The 16,042-nt window shown below is 34.5% G+C and overlaps 2 protein-coding genes across 3 annotated transcripts; both read right to left on the bottom strand.

Annotated features, from left to right (window-relative positions):
* Positions 1-2,530: 2,530 nt before the first annotated feature.
* On the bottom strand, positions 2,531-5,576 carry LOC143547008 (protein neprosin-like). The gene is made up of 7 exons (XM_077038535.1): positions 5,303-5,576; positions 5,124-5,210; positions 4,778-5,053; positions 4,554-4,703; positions 4,353-4,406; positions 3,649-3,792; positions 2,531-2,992 (listed from the first exon to the last, which is right to left on the bottom strand). Exons 1-7 carry the CDS (start codon positions 5,474-5,476, stop codon positions 2,618-2,620), a joined length of 1,260 nt encoding a protein of 419 aa, XP_076894650.1. The 5' UTR covers positions 5,477-5,576; the 3' UTR covers positions 2,531-2,617.
* A 6,107-nt stretch (positions 5,577-11,683) lies between these two features.
* LOC143547007 (protein neprosin-like) lies at positions 11,684-15,785 on the bottom strand. Of its 2 annotated transcripts, XM_077038534.1 has the most exons (7): positions 15,347-15,785; positions 15,175-15,261; positions 14,814-15,095; positions 14,545-14,724; positions 13,593-13,649; positions 12,963-13,109; positions 11,684-12,152 (listed from the first exon to the last, which is right to left on the bottom strand). In XM_077038534.1, the coding sequence occupies exons 1-7, from the start codon at positions 15,503-15,505 to the stop codon at positions 11,784-11,786; spliced, it is 1,281 nt and encodes a 426-aa protein (XP_076894649.1). In that variant the 5' UTR covers positions 15,506-15,785; the 3' UTR covers positions 11,684-11,783. The 2 variants fall into 2 exon arrangements, with proteins under 2 accessions (XP_076894649.1, XP_076894648.1); XM_077038533.1 differs by lacking the exon at positions 15,175-15,261.
* Positions 15,786-16,042: the final 257 nt, after the last annotated feature.

Here is a 16,042-nt window from a genome sequence, read left to right as displayed (position 1 = left end):
CCGCATCCGTCTTACGGTTACTTGTTCGCCAAGGTTTTCTTGGCTTTAATTCCCTGCGGGTGCTAGGTATGTGAAGGGTTTTGCCTTTACACTCTACCCGCATCCGTCTTACGGTTACTTGTTCGCCAAGGTTTTCTTGGCTTTAATTCCATGCGGGTGCTAGGTATGTGAAGGGTTTTGCCTTTACACTGTACCCGCATCCGTCTTACTGTTACTTGTTTGCCAAGGTAAGGGGGTATTTTCCCGCCTACTTTATGATCTTTTTGAATTTTGAATTTTGAAATTCGAAAGGTTGGTGAGGATAAGAACAGTCCAAACATCTGAAACGTCGTGCGACGGTTTCTTCTGACTGTGTCAGGACGTGCAGGAAGTTATGGTGACGTGACAGTACATGGTCGTTTCAGACGCTTTTTCAGGCGCGTGGGCGCGATTTTTCGGGCGCGTGGCCGCGAAATTTCTGGCACGCGTACTTTTTACAGCTGTTGCCAGCTAGCTTTTTGCCACGCGTCATAGTTTCATTGCACCTTCGATTTCTCTCTCCTTCGCATTAAATTCACCTCATTAATTGCGATCACTATATAAAGGGGAAGAGGGTCATTTGTAATTCACATCTTCACTTCTCTTTCATCTCTAAGGCGATTTCTGGTGAATACTCTTATTCAGTTGAGCATTCCTCCGAAATCGTTTCTTCTTCCTTTGCAATATGTCTTCACATGATACTGAAGCTGTAGTCGATGATAAGAGTACTGCTGGCGAGTGCCAGTGTGCTCTGCCCGGCGATCAGTACCGGTATGTTGTTAGGAAGTTCATGCTCGATCCTCTCGAGCCTGAGTTTCCTGAACCCCATCAGACCGTGTACGATGCCCCCAGTGGCAAGATCGGGGTATATGCTTCATTCTTTGTCTATGGGAATCTTAGGTTCCCATTGACAAAGTTTGTTTACCGTGTCCTGGAGAGGCACGGTGTGCATTTGACCGAGTTGCACCCCATGGCGATCGCCAAGATTCGCCACTTCGAGTGGGTGTGCCGGATTTTGGGCATTGAGCCCTATGTGGACCGCCTGATGACCTTCTATACTTGGAGGTGCATCCAGGGGTGGTACACCTTGACAACCCGGATTAAGGGTTTGAAGATTTGCGCCACCGAGCGCAGTCTCCGATCGTGGAAGCGGGAATTCTTCTACATTTCTGCCCGCGCCGTCCCTATTGCCATGAAGTTTAAAAATGGCCAAGCCATTCCGAGCCACCACGCCACCAACTACCAGGAGGCGGAATGGTTTGCGAAGATATCCCGGGTCCAATCTCCGGTTTACCGGTTTGCGGAGTCCGGGATGGTGATGCTGGGGATGAGCCGGGTATGGAAGGAGGCGTCTCAGGTTCCCATCCTTCTCGAATACGGTTTGAACTCTACTCCTTATGGTATGTCTTAGTCTTTCTTGCTGATATGAGTTTGTCTTCTAACTGTTTCTTTTCTTTCAGAGGGGAACAATTTGGAGTCGCTCCTGTACCCGCGGGAAGCTGACGGTCCCGTGCGGGTGGGTACTCGTGCTCTTGACGAGAACGAGTTGCCCATCCTGGAGCAAACAGCGGATCGGTTAGTGTGTGTTTTTCATCATTATTTGTAAGTGGAACAAATACGTACACATATATATTGTATTATCACATATGGCTATGTCATTTTTGAATTAATCCACTAGCTCAACCCTAAATCCTCCATTTAGCTTTTTTTACCATTAGTTGGTAGTGGAACCTAAAAACTTATTTATTTGAAGATAGAATTGTGTTGAATTTGAACTAATCCACTAGCTCACCCCACCCAAATCCTTCATTTATTGTTATTTACCACTTGTTTTGTAGTGGAACAAATACGGGCAAATTTTACTTACAGATTTAGTTATGTATGATGGTAATTTCATACTCATAGACATAACTTGGTGAACGCGAGGGATTAATATCGACAAGTCAATTATACTTTGTTATGTTTCGTAAGTATAATATATTCTATAATTGCATTGCAATTAAAATTTTTGATCTTTAGCATAACAAGTTAGATTAGTTTACATAAATTGAGTTATAGTTAGACACTGAATAGAGTAATGGTTTGTCAATAAAAAGAGACGATTTATGTGTAATAAGGATTTTTTTTTGTTGTTTCCCATATAATATATTGAAACTTATTTAATAATCATTTGGTATGTTTTTTCGTTTTGATAAGTTATGTTATTGGATGAATTAACCCATTAGCTCACCCACTCAAATCCTCTTCTTAGTGTTTTATTATTACTATTTTAATTTTAATTAATTGAACAAATTCGAACATATTTAATTTGCATATATGGTTATGTGAAATCTTTGTAGCGGAATGAATATGAAAGCACCAATACATTTTTATTTTCTTTTTAATTTTTAGTGTTTTTACCATTTGTTGGAATGGATCACATACAAGATTTTTTTTATCCGAAGATATGGTTAAGTGAAACCTTAGAATTAATCCATTAGCTCACACCCACCCAATGCCTCCGGTTTATGCATCTTACGATCTTTCCATAGTAGTTTAATTTATTTATATTTTATGAAGAAAAAACTATTAAAAATACATTACACTGAAAAACGAGATGTTACTGGCAGTTCGGGTTTCGACCCGGTCCACCAAAGTAAAAGTGTGCGCCCCAGTAGCTGTCATTACTGAAGCGCGTCGAAATATCATAGCAACCCTCTTGATGGGCGCTATTGAGATTTGGAGTCCTTAAAGTGTTGGTTCCGTCCACTGTTTGAATACTTCTTATGTAACTAGCTTTACGAAACCCTTGTTGAGGGAATTGACCGCTGCCCATTTGGGTAGTTGTATGTTGCCCGTTTAAGCCTAAGTTCACCACCTCTCCACCCCACTCGAGCATTGACGCGCTCTTACTTAATTGTGAATACAATGAGGATGGCCAATATCCTACTTGTTCTCCATTAAGTTGCATCCACCAGTCCCCATTCTTACCGTCCTGTAGAAATGTATACAAAGTTGAATTTATAGTACGTATGAAAATATCGTTGGTGGATAACGTCACACCATAGACCCGCCTATCGTTTCATCTATAGTCAGGGGCTGGCCTAGGGGTGTGGCAGGGTAGTCGACGACCACAGGCCTGACACCCCGCTAGGCCCGATTTCTTTTTAATATTATATGTATTTTTATGAAAAAAAATATGTATAATCAATGTTTCAACATAACTACATAACCACTAGCTTGGTCTAGTGGTAAAGAGGTATGACCTCTAACCAAGAGGTTGTGGGTTCTAAGCCTTATCTGAGACATTTTTAAGTTTATTTTAACAAAACTTTTTAGCACAACTTAAATCATAACCAAATAAGCCATTTAAAATTAAATTGTTTAAACCCAACAAAATGTTTCTTTTACTTGAGGCCCAAAAAAAATTTCTCTTTAGGCCAAAAAAATTTCGTCTTCTCGGAGCCGGCCCTGTCTATAGTCAATATCTAGGATCCAAAGTTGTGTCAAGTTTGTAAATAAACACCTTATATTGTTACATACTTACATATGTAATAGTAATAGATTTAAAGTCGTCAAAATTCATATAGTCGTATAGGAGGTAACTTAAAACCATTTGAGATGGTTAAAAATATAAATTTGGAGATATACCTTCCAGATAAGTATGGTGATTGCAGCTTGAGAACCATCAATTTGTGAAGTGGGAGATATGCTGCCTCCTATTGCAATCTTATTATTTGTTTGAACAAACCCGGAGCAAAGATTGTAACATCCAGTTGTCTTATACCAATCACTCTGTCCAAAATATAATAAAATCATATAGTATTTCTCAATATCTTGTATATATACTATATATTGATTACTATGTTGATCACTTCTTCATTATAGTATTTGAAAACATAAATATAATATTAAACCTATCAACTTGTTAATTACAACAAAGAAACTGCAGCAGAGAATGATGTAGACGAAATGATTGTCAGCTTGATCGAGTTCGCACTTTGGATGTATAGTTAAAGATGGATCTTATGGTTTCTTGATAGAAACGTTAGGGGGTGGGGGGGGGGGGGGGATTTTGATGTTGTGTTTGTGTTAGTTATGATGTTAATCTTTTCTCTATCTTTATATACATACAAGGGAAAACCATTTATTAGCTAGTAAGAGTAATATGATCCATTAATAATTATTAACTAAACTAATATGTAATAAGATATAATTAATATTTTGATCTATGATAATACAAATGATGATGACCATTTAATAAACATACATAACATATATATATTCTTACATACTACTTTAACTCTTATAGTTGATTTAAGACAAATACTATAAACAAATTTACATGAACTTACAGTCCAGTAGATAAAGAGTCTAGTGTTAGTGTCTCCATACATTCCTGGATAAACCTGTTTCAAAGTCGATGTAAGAGCGAACTTCTAAGTTCAATGTTTCGTTGATTTTATTCATTTAATGCTTTTATTTTATAGCTATTTGTTATGGTTGGAATATATGAAAAGTTGATCATGTACAAGAATTTAAATGGAGGGACTCACCTGCCAACCAGCTTCGATAGTATCCGTAGAACCTCCTATTATCCAAATTTGAGCCAAACTAAATTCGTTAGATTCTTGAACCTTTGGGTTCCAAAGATTTAACGTTGCTTTTGTTCCGTAGAATTCCCCACTAGCATATGCATACGCGTACTAAAAAATTCCAATTGACATATTATTACCACGACATGGAAAATCAAGAATACAACTTGTTAAAAGAGGCTTACCTCATGATGCCCTTGCTGATCGAGTTTAGCATCAATGATGCTTGGTTGAGTAACGAAAGAACTCTTTTTCTTCCCATAACTTTTGAGAGAACTCGCTCTGAGTATGTCCTCTTTCGTTGTTCTTCTAATGGGGATAGTCCCTTTTGGGCATTTACCATTTGAGTGCCACAATTGAGTAATGGGTGATGATGAAAGTCCATCACTTGAAGTATTCATCAAGGATGACACTTTGATGTCATCTAGGTTTATCCGGTTTGGATGATAACTAGGTCTCATCTATAAGCACCCATCATTCAACACATATTACTCCTTAAAATTATAACACATGGTAGAAAAAGAAGCTAACCTTAATGGTATGATTTTTGAGCAACGGATGATCAAAAGCTAGTTGATGAGAAATATGAACGCAATCAATTATATCACCATCAGAGCTCTTCACAATTACATGCATATACAAAGCAATTAGCTAACACATGACAAGAAGAACGTTCACATAAATTAAGAAAGGAAAGAAGGTTAACACACCGTGATGGATTTAACCGGATGTTTGTTTAAACGACTTAAAAGTGTTTGAACCTCCACATCCTCTTGGGGACTACGGAAGCTAGTCAAGTTACTATTTTCAGTGTAACACAAACGCACAAACATAAACACATACATCACCATCATGAAACGAAAAGTCGTGTTTACCTCCGCCATTTAGAAAGGAATTGGGAATGGTGGTGCATTTCATTACAAGTTCATCATCTTTAAATAGGATCTCGTTATTGTGTTGATAATTTATTTTATTTAATATATTTTGAAAATATTTATCTATTGGCCTAGTTGACGTTACATACTTTTTTTTCTTTTTCTTTTTTTTTTTACTTGAAAATAAATAAATAGTCACATTTGGGGAGTGCTAGGCATGGCCGATTAAACAGTTTTGTAATAATTCTTAATTGAAAAAATAGATAAGCATTCATAGGTGTAAAAAAAAGTTATTAACTTTATTATTAGAGTAAATTATATAAACTGTATTTAAGAGTAAAGTGTCATTTTTGTCCTTGTGGTTTGGCAAATAATACGAATTTAGTCCAAAAAGTTTATTTTTTGCATATAAACCCTTCATGTTTCCCAGTTCTTGCCAATTACATCCAAATTACTAACCCCGTTAAATTTAATCGTTAAGTCAGGGGTAGACGTGTCTTTTCACAATTTCTTTATTATAATACTTATTTTAGTGAAGTGTGGTTTTCATCCCTCTAGTTTGTCCAAATCAGCAGTTTTAGTCCAGTATTTTCAAATTTGCAATTTTCTTCTCTATGGTTTCATATCACTTGCAATTAAACCTGAATTCCTTAATATCATTAAGTCTGGTCATTAAACCCATCAGTGTGCCCTTCACGTGAGAAGCAGTATTGTTCCCTTTTTTTTTTCCTTTTCCCCAAATACAACCTAGCCCCTCACGTGAGGGGCTTGCGAATTAGGGCTGAAGTTTATTTAGGGAGAGAAACGACAAAACTGGTCGTCACGTGAGGGGCACGCAAATGGATTAACGACCAAAACTAATGAGGTTAATAAATTCAGGTTTTATTGCAAGTGAAATGAAACTACAAGTAAGAAAATTGCAAACTTGAAACTATTGGACTAAAACCACATATTTTGACAAACCACAAGAACGAAAACCGCAGTTCACTAAAATAAGTATTATAATGAAGAAATAGTGAAAAGACATGTCTACCCTTGACTTACCGATTAAATTTAACAGAGTTAGTGATTTGGATGTAATTGGCAAGAACTGGGAAACGTGAAGGGTCCGGTCCATATGCAAAAAATAAACATTTTGAACTAAATTCGCATTATTTGCCAAACGACAAGGACGAAAATGACACTTTACTCTGTATTTAATTATAAAAACCACAATAAAATAAAATTCTATAATACCTATATTTATGAAATAGAAAATAAGGACATACATAATCACTTCTAGATGCAGAAAAATCATTAGTAAAAGGTTTTGAAAAGAGAACAAATTAAAGTAAACGCTAAAATACAGCAAAGAAATCAAAATGTTTCCTCCTTTTGTCTTCATTCAAAAACATATTTTAATCACCTTTTCAAAAATAAATACTCAAAATCTGTTTTTACTATCTTGCCATCTTGTAAGCTTATAACAAAAATATGAATAGATTGATTAATATGCTGATTTTAATCCTGATAAAACAAACATTAACAACAAAAACATATGAAAAAACTTTAATATAAAAACAATAAAAACAATTGTTTTCATATCGTAGTTAGGTAGAATAATAGTTTTAGCGAGATCAGTGACGAAGCTTGGACAAAAGCGTAGGAGTGCTCAAATTATCAAATGAAAATTGGTAAATTTACACTAAATATAAAAATTTTCGATCAAAACACGTAAATTTAAAATACCGAGCAAAAGAACGGGGAAGAGGGTGGGCCCACCCGAGCGATACTAATGCTTTGCCCTTGAGTGAGATATTGACCATAAATATTATGAAGAAAAATAAAATAAGTTAGGCATTAAATTTCGTTAAGCCATCCTCATTTGATTTACAACTTGTCATACACGTTAAGACTTAGGATATATAGACATTTTTTAGTTTACTTGGACTTGGACTTAAGTGGTTATACTTAGTATTTGAATATGACTTTAAGGTTGAATGTTATGGATTAACGCCCGATTAAACTTGGGCGTTAATCCCTTCACCGACTCCGGCATTAACACACCGTGATGGATTTAACCGGAGGTTTGTTTAAACGACTTAAAAGTGTTTGAACCTCAACATCCTCTTGGGAACTAGGGAAGCTAGTCAAGTTACTATTTTCAGCGTAACACAAACATCTTTAAATAGGATCTCGTTATTATGTTGATAATTTTTTTTAATTTAGTATATTTTGAAAATATTTATCTATTGGCCTAGTTGACGTTATATACTTTTTTTTTCTTCTTTTTTGCCTGAAAATAAATAAATAGTTACAATTGGGGAGTGCTAGGCATGGCTGATTAAACATTTTTTTAAATATTCTTATTTAAAAAAATAGATAAGCATTCTTAGGTGTTAGGGGTAAAAAAAAAAGTTAATAATAACTTATATTACTAGTTTTGTGCATCTCTAGAAGCAAGTACTCAAACTTTTGTTTATATAATTTACTAATAATTAATTGACAATTTACATGTGTGGGCTTGTGGGCTTTTGTAGCTTAACTTAAGTGTTCCTATTTTGGACTACTGAGCCCATCTTGCTTTTTTACCCGATCTAGTAATCTACCCATCACGAAATGCGTTTGGTCATTTGTAAAGTTGTAAAAAAAAACCGGTTTCAGTCAATCGGGTTCCCAAACTAAACCGAACTGTCGTTTGTATAGCGTTTTCACAAGTAAACCGGTTTTAAAACCGTTTTCATTTGCCCAAATTCGGTTAAAACCGCTTTTAAACTGGTTATAAACCGAATCAAACCAGTTTGGATCAGTTTGATAGTTTCTAAACTGAACCGGTTTGGGTTGAACCGGTTTTGACCATGCAAAACCCATACCAGTTCGGTTTAAAAACCGGTTGTTTTGAGAAAAAACCGGTTTTGTACACCTCTAGCCGTTTGGGTGTTTAATATATATATATATATATATATATATATATATATATATATATTTTAATTCCATCCACGTAAAAATATATAATTAATTAATAAATTAGTTTTAGGGAGTGATATTTATTTATAAACTAAAAAATATTCTTTTAAACTGAACCATAACAACCTGTCCGATTGATTAAACCATAAATTGTTCATGTCATCAGTTTATTTACAAACTAATGAACCATCACAAATTAAGCGATTTGTTTTTAACGAACCGATCTAAATGGGAGAAAGTCGAGTAAAACCAAACCTTCCCTTTGGACTTGTTGTGATCTACATAAATCTCAAGTGATAATTGGAGCAAGTACAATTCAACAAGTTTAGGTATTTTTATTCACGTATTCATAACTATTTAATATTTAAAGTAAGAAAAATTGGTTTTTATTAGTCTCAACTATTGCATTTTTGTCGGTGTTGGTCTCAACTTTCATTTTGGCTGGCAACGGCCCCAACTTTAATATGTAATTGGTGATGTGTCATATGACATGGTTGCCTTTGTGGATATTAGCTTATACTTAACATGTTTACATTCACCATCGATCCCAAGTTCGGATTTAAAGGGCGCATCTACTCCTTCGAGATAATGTAAAAATGAATTAAACAAATATAAACTCAACACAAACTTGAAAACCATAAACGAATCTAAACATGACTCAAAAACCCGAAAAGATTAAGTGTATATTTGTAAAGTCAAAATGATATATGCGTATTTTGGGTTTCACATTCCGGGTCGATATCTATTGAAATATGAAACATAAATTAGCACATCAAACAACTCAAAACTCAATGGGTCGTGTTCGGGTCAACCCATGAGTACGCGGGACATGTTCGGATAAACTATAACTAACCTCATATCTATTTCGAAGTGAGGTTAGTTCCTATTTCAATCTGAACTATTTATAAACCCGGGCCAAACTGGACCTTCTTAACAGGTTAAACGGGTTGTGTTCGGGTTCAAGTGTCTTAACTAACCTCATCTTTCTGCCGAAATGAGGTTAATTTCTGTTTCGTTCTAAACCATTTTTGACCTGAAGTTCAACCTTTTTTTTTAAATCAATCAATCCGATTAGACCGGCACCAGTGACCGTGTGTGATTGCTGCTATTCAAATATATCTATAATAAATTTCAAGGGTAAGGCACTTAATCATATAGAGAATGACAAGTTTTGCTACTTTTTATAAAGTTTTAAGGATTTATACTTGAGATTTAAGAGTTGAAGAAACTAATAATATGACATTAAAGCCCACGAACTTGCACCCTAAATATGAATTCAAAACCAAAAACATAATTTCTTGCTAAATAGAACGAATTAGAAGATTTTAATACATATGCATTAAAACCAAACCTCATTACATAATTACTCTACTTGTATATATAACACGTTTAGCATGTTGATTTCGTTTGTACGTTAACCTTCCACATTTAAACTAATATTTTAACACACGTTCAAACGCCTTAAAAGGAAAACAAACATGATTGCTTTCTAGAATGAGGACAAGGTTTCGATGTAACGATGATAATGCTCTCGTCGTTCGAAGCACTCGCTGTGTAACTCCTTACTACTCCCGTCGTGAACGTTGTACCTTATAAACTTCCCTGGAACTAACAACACCAAGAACGTATCTTCTTCCTCTTTACCTATAACCACATCAACAACATCAAAATCATCATTTCCAACCATCTCCGGGAAATCACCTAGAAGCGGATCAAGCTGCAGCCGACACTTGACAAACCACCCCGAACGATCATGATCCCTCGACATCTCGTACACATTCATGTCTAATGTATCTTCCAAGCACAAATCGACTGATACTACATGTATACGACCTCTCGATTCCCCAAGATATATAACCAAGTCTTCGTCATCCGGCACGGGCAACATTTCCAACTCTTCAACATCTAACTTGAAGAGCATAATTTCGCTGGTACCCCAACCGAGTCTCCAAAGAACGGCTCCATTCCAGTAACGCGGGTAGTATAAGCCACAAGGGTCGACATACACAAATCCTCCAAGTCCTTGTATCAGACGAGTAGACGTGAACCTGACACAAGTGTCCTTCAAGAGAAGTCTCGTAAACGGTAACGCAAACGAGTTTGTAATGCACACAATGTGTTGGATGAAATGCCAAAACCATTGAAACGGGTGTTTGATTGCAGTGTAGAATGGGTGGTGGATTTATTGGGTGAATTAATTGAACAATTGTAAATAAAGCTAAAAAAGAATATATGGTAAGTTATAAATTATAACTAAAATCATTTCATTTTTTTTTAACGGTCAACTAAGTAACGCCGGGTACTCCGTACGCGACACTCATTGGCTAAAGGTAGCCCGAGCCGGCCACTAGTCCGGACGGACGGAGCCCCTAGCGGTCCACCTATTGAGGGATTCACCGGGATAAATCATTTCCATTCTAACTTTTATTTTTTATTCGTTACATTATACATATATATACAGAGAGAGGAATGTTAACGTACAAATAAAATTAACGTGTTAAACGTGAGAAACAAGTAGAGTAATTATATATACAATTGTAGAGTAATTATGTAATTACATCATATAGTAATTATGTAATTACTCTATGATAATAACTTTACTTGTATATAAAATTACTCTACTTGTTTCTCACGTTTAATACGTTAATTTTATTTGTATTTGATTCAAACCCTATATATTATATGGTTAAAAAAAGAATTGTAACTGCCTTTTCCTTGATTGCCTAATATTATGGATTAACGCCCCCATTAAACTTGAGGCGTTAATCCCTTCACCAACTACGTCATTAACCCCTTACCGACCCATGACGCCCCATTACCCTCTTGCGCATTGTTTAGGGCGTCTTTTTGTTGTTGACTCGGACCTGCTAATGCCATGTCGTTACCCCATAACTACTATCCTAATTGTAGGATGGCCACTCGGATTTTTCATGGAATGATCCCATATGTAATTTTGTAACACATAATTTGGTTTTCCAACTTTAGTTAAATATATATATTTTTTTAATTTTATTATTATTTTTTAAGTTGGGCTTATTTTTGTTGTGCATGTGGTCGGGTTGCCCGCTTTATAGGCTCGCAGGTGATTCGAATCCGCATCCTTCTTACCCTGTTGGTGGTTCTTCTCTATCAGAAGTCCGCCTCTATAAGGTTTTGGAAAGGAGAAAATAGGTAGATTTTTTTATATTTTTACATAAAAAGAGAAAATAGGTAAATAATTAACCACAGTTACATATATTAATATATTTACATATTCCAAATATATTACAAGTCTAGGATGTTACAATCTTTTCGTACGGGTTGTTTAATTTATTTATATTATATGGAACAAACCGATCCAAATATATTACACTGTAAATTTAGGATTTTACTAACAGTTTGTGTTTCGACCCGGTCCACCAAAAAAAATGTTTGTGCCCCAGTAGCTATCGCTTTCATAGCCTGGAGAAATCTCATAGCAGCCTTTTTTAGAGGCGGTTTCGAGATTAGTTGGGATTGTTAAAGTGTTGGATGCGTCCACTGTTTGAATATTTCTTATATAACTAGCTTTACGATACCCTTGTTGAGGGAACTCACCACTGCCCATTTGGGTAATATAATGCCCGATTGAGCCCGTGTTTACCACACCACCCCACTCTATCAATGTCGCGCCATCACGAAGGTGTGGAACCAAATTTGATGGCCAGTATCCAAGTATTTCTCCATTAAGATCCATATACCAGTTGCCACTTCCTTTATCCTATAAAAATGATACAAAAAACATAAGTTTTGATGCATGTGGCGCAACTTGAACGGTTAGAACACTATTCCTCAAGAGTTGTACCCCTAGAAGGCTAGAACATTAAAAACTGTCGGTAAGCATTACAAACTGTAAAAGTTATAATTTGTTATTTTAAGATTAGTTGTTTTAATCGTGATTAGCTTATTAATCAAAGCACCCCATCGTCGTTAATGTTCTGCAAAACCTATTATGTCATTTTAGTTTAACATGAAGTATGACGTCTTTGTAAAGATAAATTTCACTTATATAATAACCAAGTTTCATAACTATTCTTACTATATCATTCAAGTTAAATAATTATAAAAATTTTCTTAACAATTAATTAAACAATAATAAAACTTGAGTGGTCGTGAAGGACAATTTCCTTTAGTTTTTTATAGTTATAAAACTATATATAAACTTTATTAGAGCTATATTGAAACATAGTTACTATTTTAGCTCATAAATTAAAGTCAAATTAACTTTGTGACATTACTTTGATATAGGAACATGATACATAGTTGCATAGGTAAAAACTAGTTTAAATGCATAAACATACAATTGGGGTTTATTTAGGAAGAAAAACAACAAAACTGCCCCTCACGTGAGGGGTACACTGATGGGTATAATGACAGACTTAACGGGATTGGTGGAGTCGGGTTTAATTGCAAATAATATTAAACCATAGGGACGAAAATCATAAATTTGAAACTATTTAATTAAAACCGTGGATTTAAACAAACCAAATGGACGGAAATCACAGTTTACTCTTGACATTAGAAGATATACGTTCCAGATAAGTATGGTGCACCCACGTTGATAACCATCAGTTTCTGAAGTAAGAGATATGGGATCCGTAAGCAAAATCTTATGGTTGACTTGAATAAACACAGCACAATCAAGATCACAACATCCTGTTTCTTGATATCCATCCCCCTGTCCAAAACATAATAAAAATCATATAATATTTTCAATATATATACCTTTTGTTTAAAATTTAATTAACTAAGTATTTAAATGCAAACTTTTGTAGTGAGGAGGATTTTGTATTGATTTATATTGGTTCATAATGGTAGGTCAAATATTTATTGGTTCATGAAATTCTATAATTCTTTATAATATAAAACCTAAAATCACGTATGTAAAAATATAATTTATTCATTTTTACATAGTGAATAATTTTCTTCATATCTTTTACGTTTTCTACGTTTCGACTTAGTTATTATTTTCTACATCCATTTCGATCTGATTTTTACAATTTAAAGCACATGCGTGATTTAGCGTCGTTACATTTTGTTTGCTTTAATGGTCTCGCTGCAACACATGTGTCCAATATCTAGTCCTTTAGTATAATATAAGATCAAACCCTCATTCTTATAGTTGAATCAAAACATTATAAACATATTTACATAAACTTACAGTCCAAAAGACGAAAAGCCTTGTGTTGGTGTCTCCACGATACATTGCTGGATAGACCTGTTTTTGCAAGAACTTTTAAATTTAGATATTTTGTTCATTTAATCACTTACTATATTTAATTTTAGGTCTTTGCATGCTTGGAAGATATGAAAATTTAGACTGTGTTGTTTATCTCGGGCATTTTTTTTCAAGCTGGGTCACTAAACCTATCAAGCCATCATCGAAATTGTTTTGTGTCAAGAATAAAATGGAGGAGAAGATGGGGGTCGGAATTTCTAATACACATAATTATATTTAAAAAATAAAAAAAATGTTCACATTATAATAAACAAAAAGGTTTCCCCAATTGCAACAAAACAGAAAAAGGCTAAAAAAAACACGTTAGTTAAAACCTATAATTTAAAGACAAAATTACAGAAATTGTTCTTTATGTTTACCCAAAATTTCACTGGTGGTCCTTTATCTTTCAAGTTGATGTTTATTATCCTTTACGTTTTAAAAAGTAACACTTTTTGTCCTTTAGGCCTAACCCAGTTAAAAAATCTCGTTAAGTCTTGTCACGTGCTTCTCAAGTGGGGGTATATCCGTCATTTCAGGTCCGGTTATGTTTTCCCCCATTAAATACCCAATTCCACCCTGACGTAAAACATAACCGGACCTGAAATGACGAAAATACCCCCACGTGAGAAGCACGTGACAAGACTTAACGAGATTTTTTAACTGGGTTAGGCCTAAAGGACAAAAGGTGTTACTTTTTGAAACGTAAAGGAAAATAAACATCAATTTAAAAGATAAAGGACCACTAGTGAAATTTGAGGTAAACAAAAAGGACAATTTCTGTAATTTTGTATAATTTAAATAAAACATAGTGGATCACTTTTAAAACTTTTATCATTTGAAAGTCACCCCTTGTTTATTTGAATAAAAGATATTAAATGAAGAAAGAACTCACTTGCCAACCAGCTTCAATGGTATTAATATCTTCAAGAGCATTGTTTTCATCTGGCATATATCCTACTATCCAAATTTTAGACATACTATATTGATCATTGTCTAGGCCAGTTTTTGGGTTCCAAGTATTCAGTGTAGCTTTTGTTCCATATAATTTCCCTTTGACATATGCAGTTGCAAACTAAAAAAAACCCCAAGTCAGCATAAATTTACCAACACTTAATATCAAGAAAACAAGTTGTTAAGGACACCATGTCAAAAGAGGCATACTCCAAAACGTGTGTTGTCATCGTCGAGCTCGGTATCAATCAAGCTTTGTCTTCGATGAATAGAATAACCCTTTTTCTTTCCATAATTCTTAACGGAATTGGCTCTAAGTACATCCTCTTTCGTCGTTCTTCTAATAGGGATAGTCCCTTTTGGGCATGCTCCACTTGAATGCCACAATTGAGAGATCGATGATGATGAATGTTCATCTTTTGAAACGTTCATCATGGACGACGTTTTGATGTCATCTACACTTATCGATGTTGGATAATAATCTGGCTCCATCTATTATACATGAATACTAAAATATTGTTACTTTTTTAATTAATACACATATAAATGTATATGTAGAAAATAAGCATACCTTAATGGTATGATTTTTTAGTAGTGGATGATCAAAAGCTGGTTGATGATAGATATGAACACAATCGATTATATCACCATTAGGGCTCTGTTCACAATGAAATGCGTATGAAATTAATTAACACACGAGAAGAAGCATTATGACATTAAGAAAGCGAAGAAGGATAACATACCTTAATCGATTTAACATGAGGTTTATTTAAACGCTTCAGAACCTCTTCTATTTCCTCTTGAGAACTAGGTAACTCGCTACTGTCCCCGTAACATAAACTTGTAGCCGTAAACATATACAACACTACCACGAAACGAATAAATGGTTTTATCCCCGTCATTTGGAAAGGAAGTGAAAATGAAAGAACAAATGGAAGTGTAGTTCATTCCAAAAATCCATGTTTAAATAGACTCTTGTAGTGAAATCTTACCTAGAGTATCACTATAGATTATTATTAATAATAAATCAAGATATTTAACCATGATTGGATTTTTAATATATTTAGTTCATGTAACATGTTGATCTCAATAAAAGATAAATGACTTCATACATTAGCGGATCCTTCTGTTCATTATAATTTAGTAACTATAATGTCAAAAGGAAATAATCATTCATTCAATGTTTTTTTCTATCATATTGTTTAGCAGCGTTTGGAACTACCCCAAACATCTGAGTGAGTTTTTCTAAGATGAGAAACTGTCCATAATGATTTTGGCACTCCATGGTTGACCAACCTAAGCCTTATCCATCACCCACATGTCATTAAACCAAAGAATGAACTCTTTGAGTTAATCATTTAGCTAATATATCAAAAAATCTCCATTTATTATTTTATATAAAAAGACTATTTACCAAATTAAAACAAATACAAACATAT

Source organism: Bidens hawaiensis, unplaced genomic scaffold, assembly GCF_021521415.1.
Source record: "Bidens hawaiensis isolate Kalapana, Puna unplaced genomic scaffold, B.hawaiensis_p1.1 tig00014542_1, whole genome shotgun sequence".
NCBI classification, from domain to species: Eukaryota; Viridiplantae; Streptophyta; class Magnoliopsida; order Asterales; family Asteraceae; genus Bidens; species Bidens hawaiensis.
Note: the sequence above shows the minus strand (reverse complement) of the source record. Positions and strands in the feature narration are given on the sequence as shown.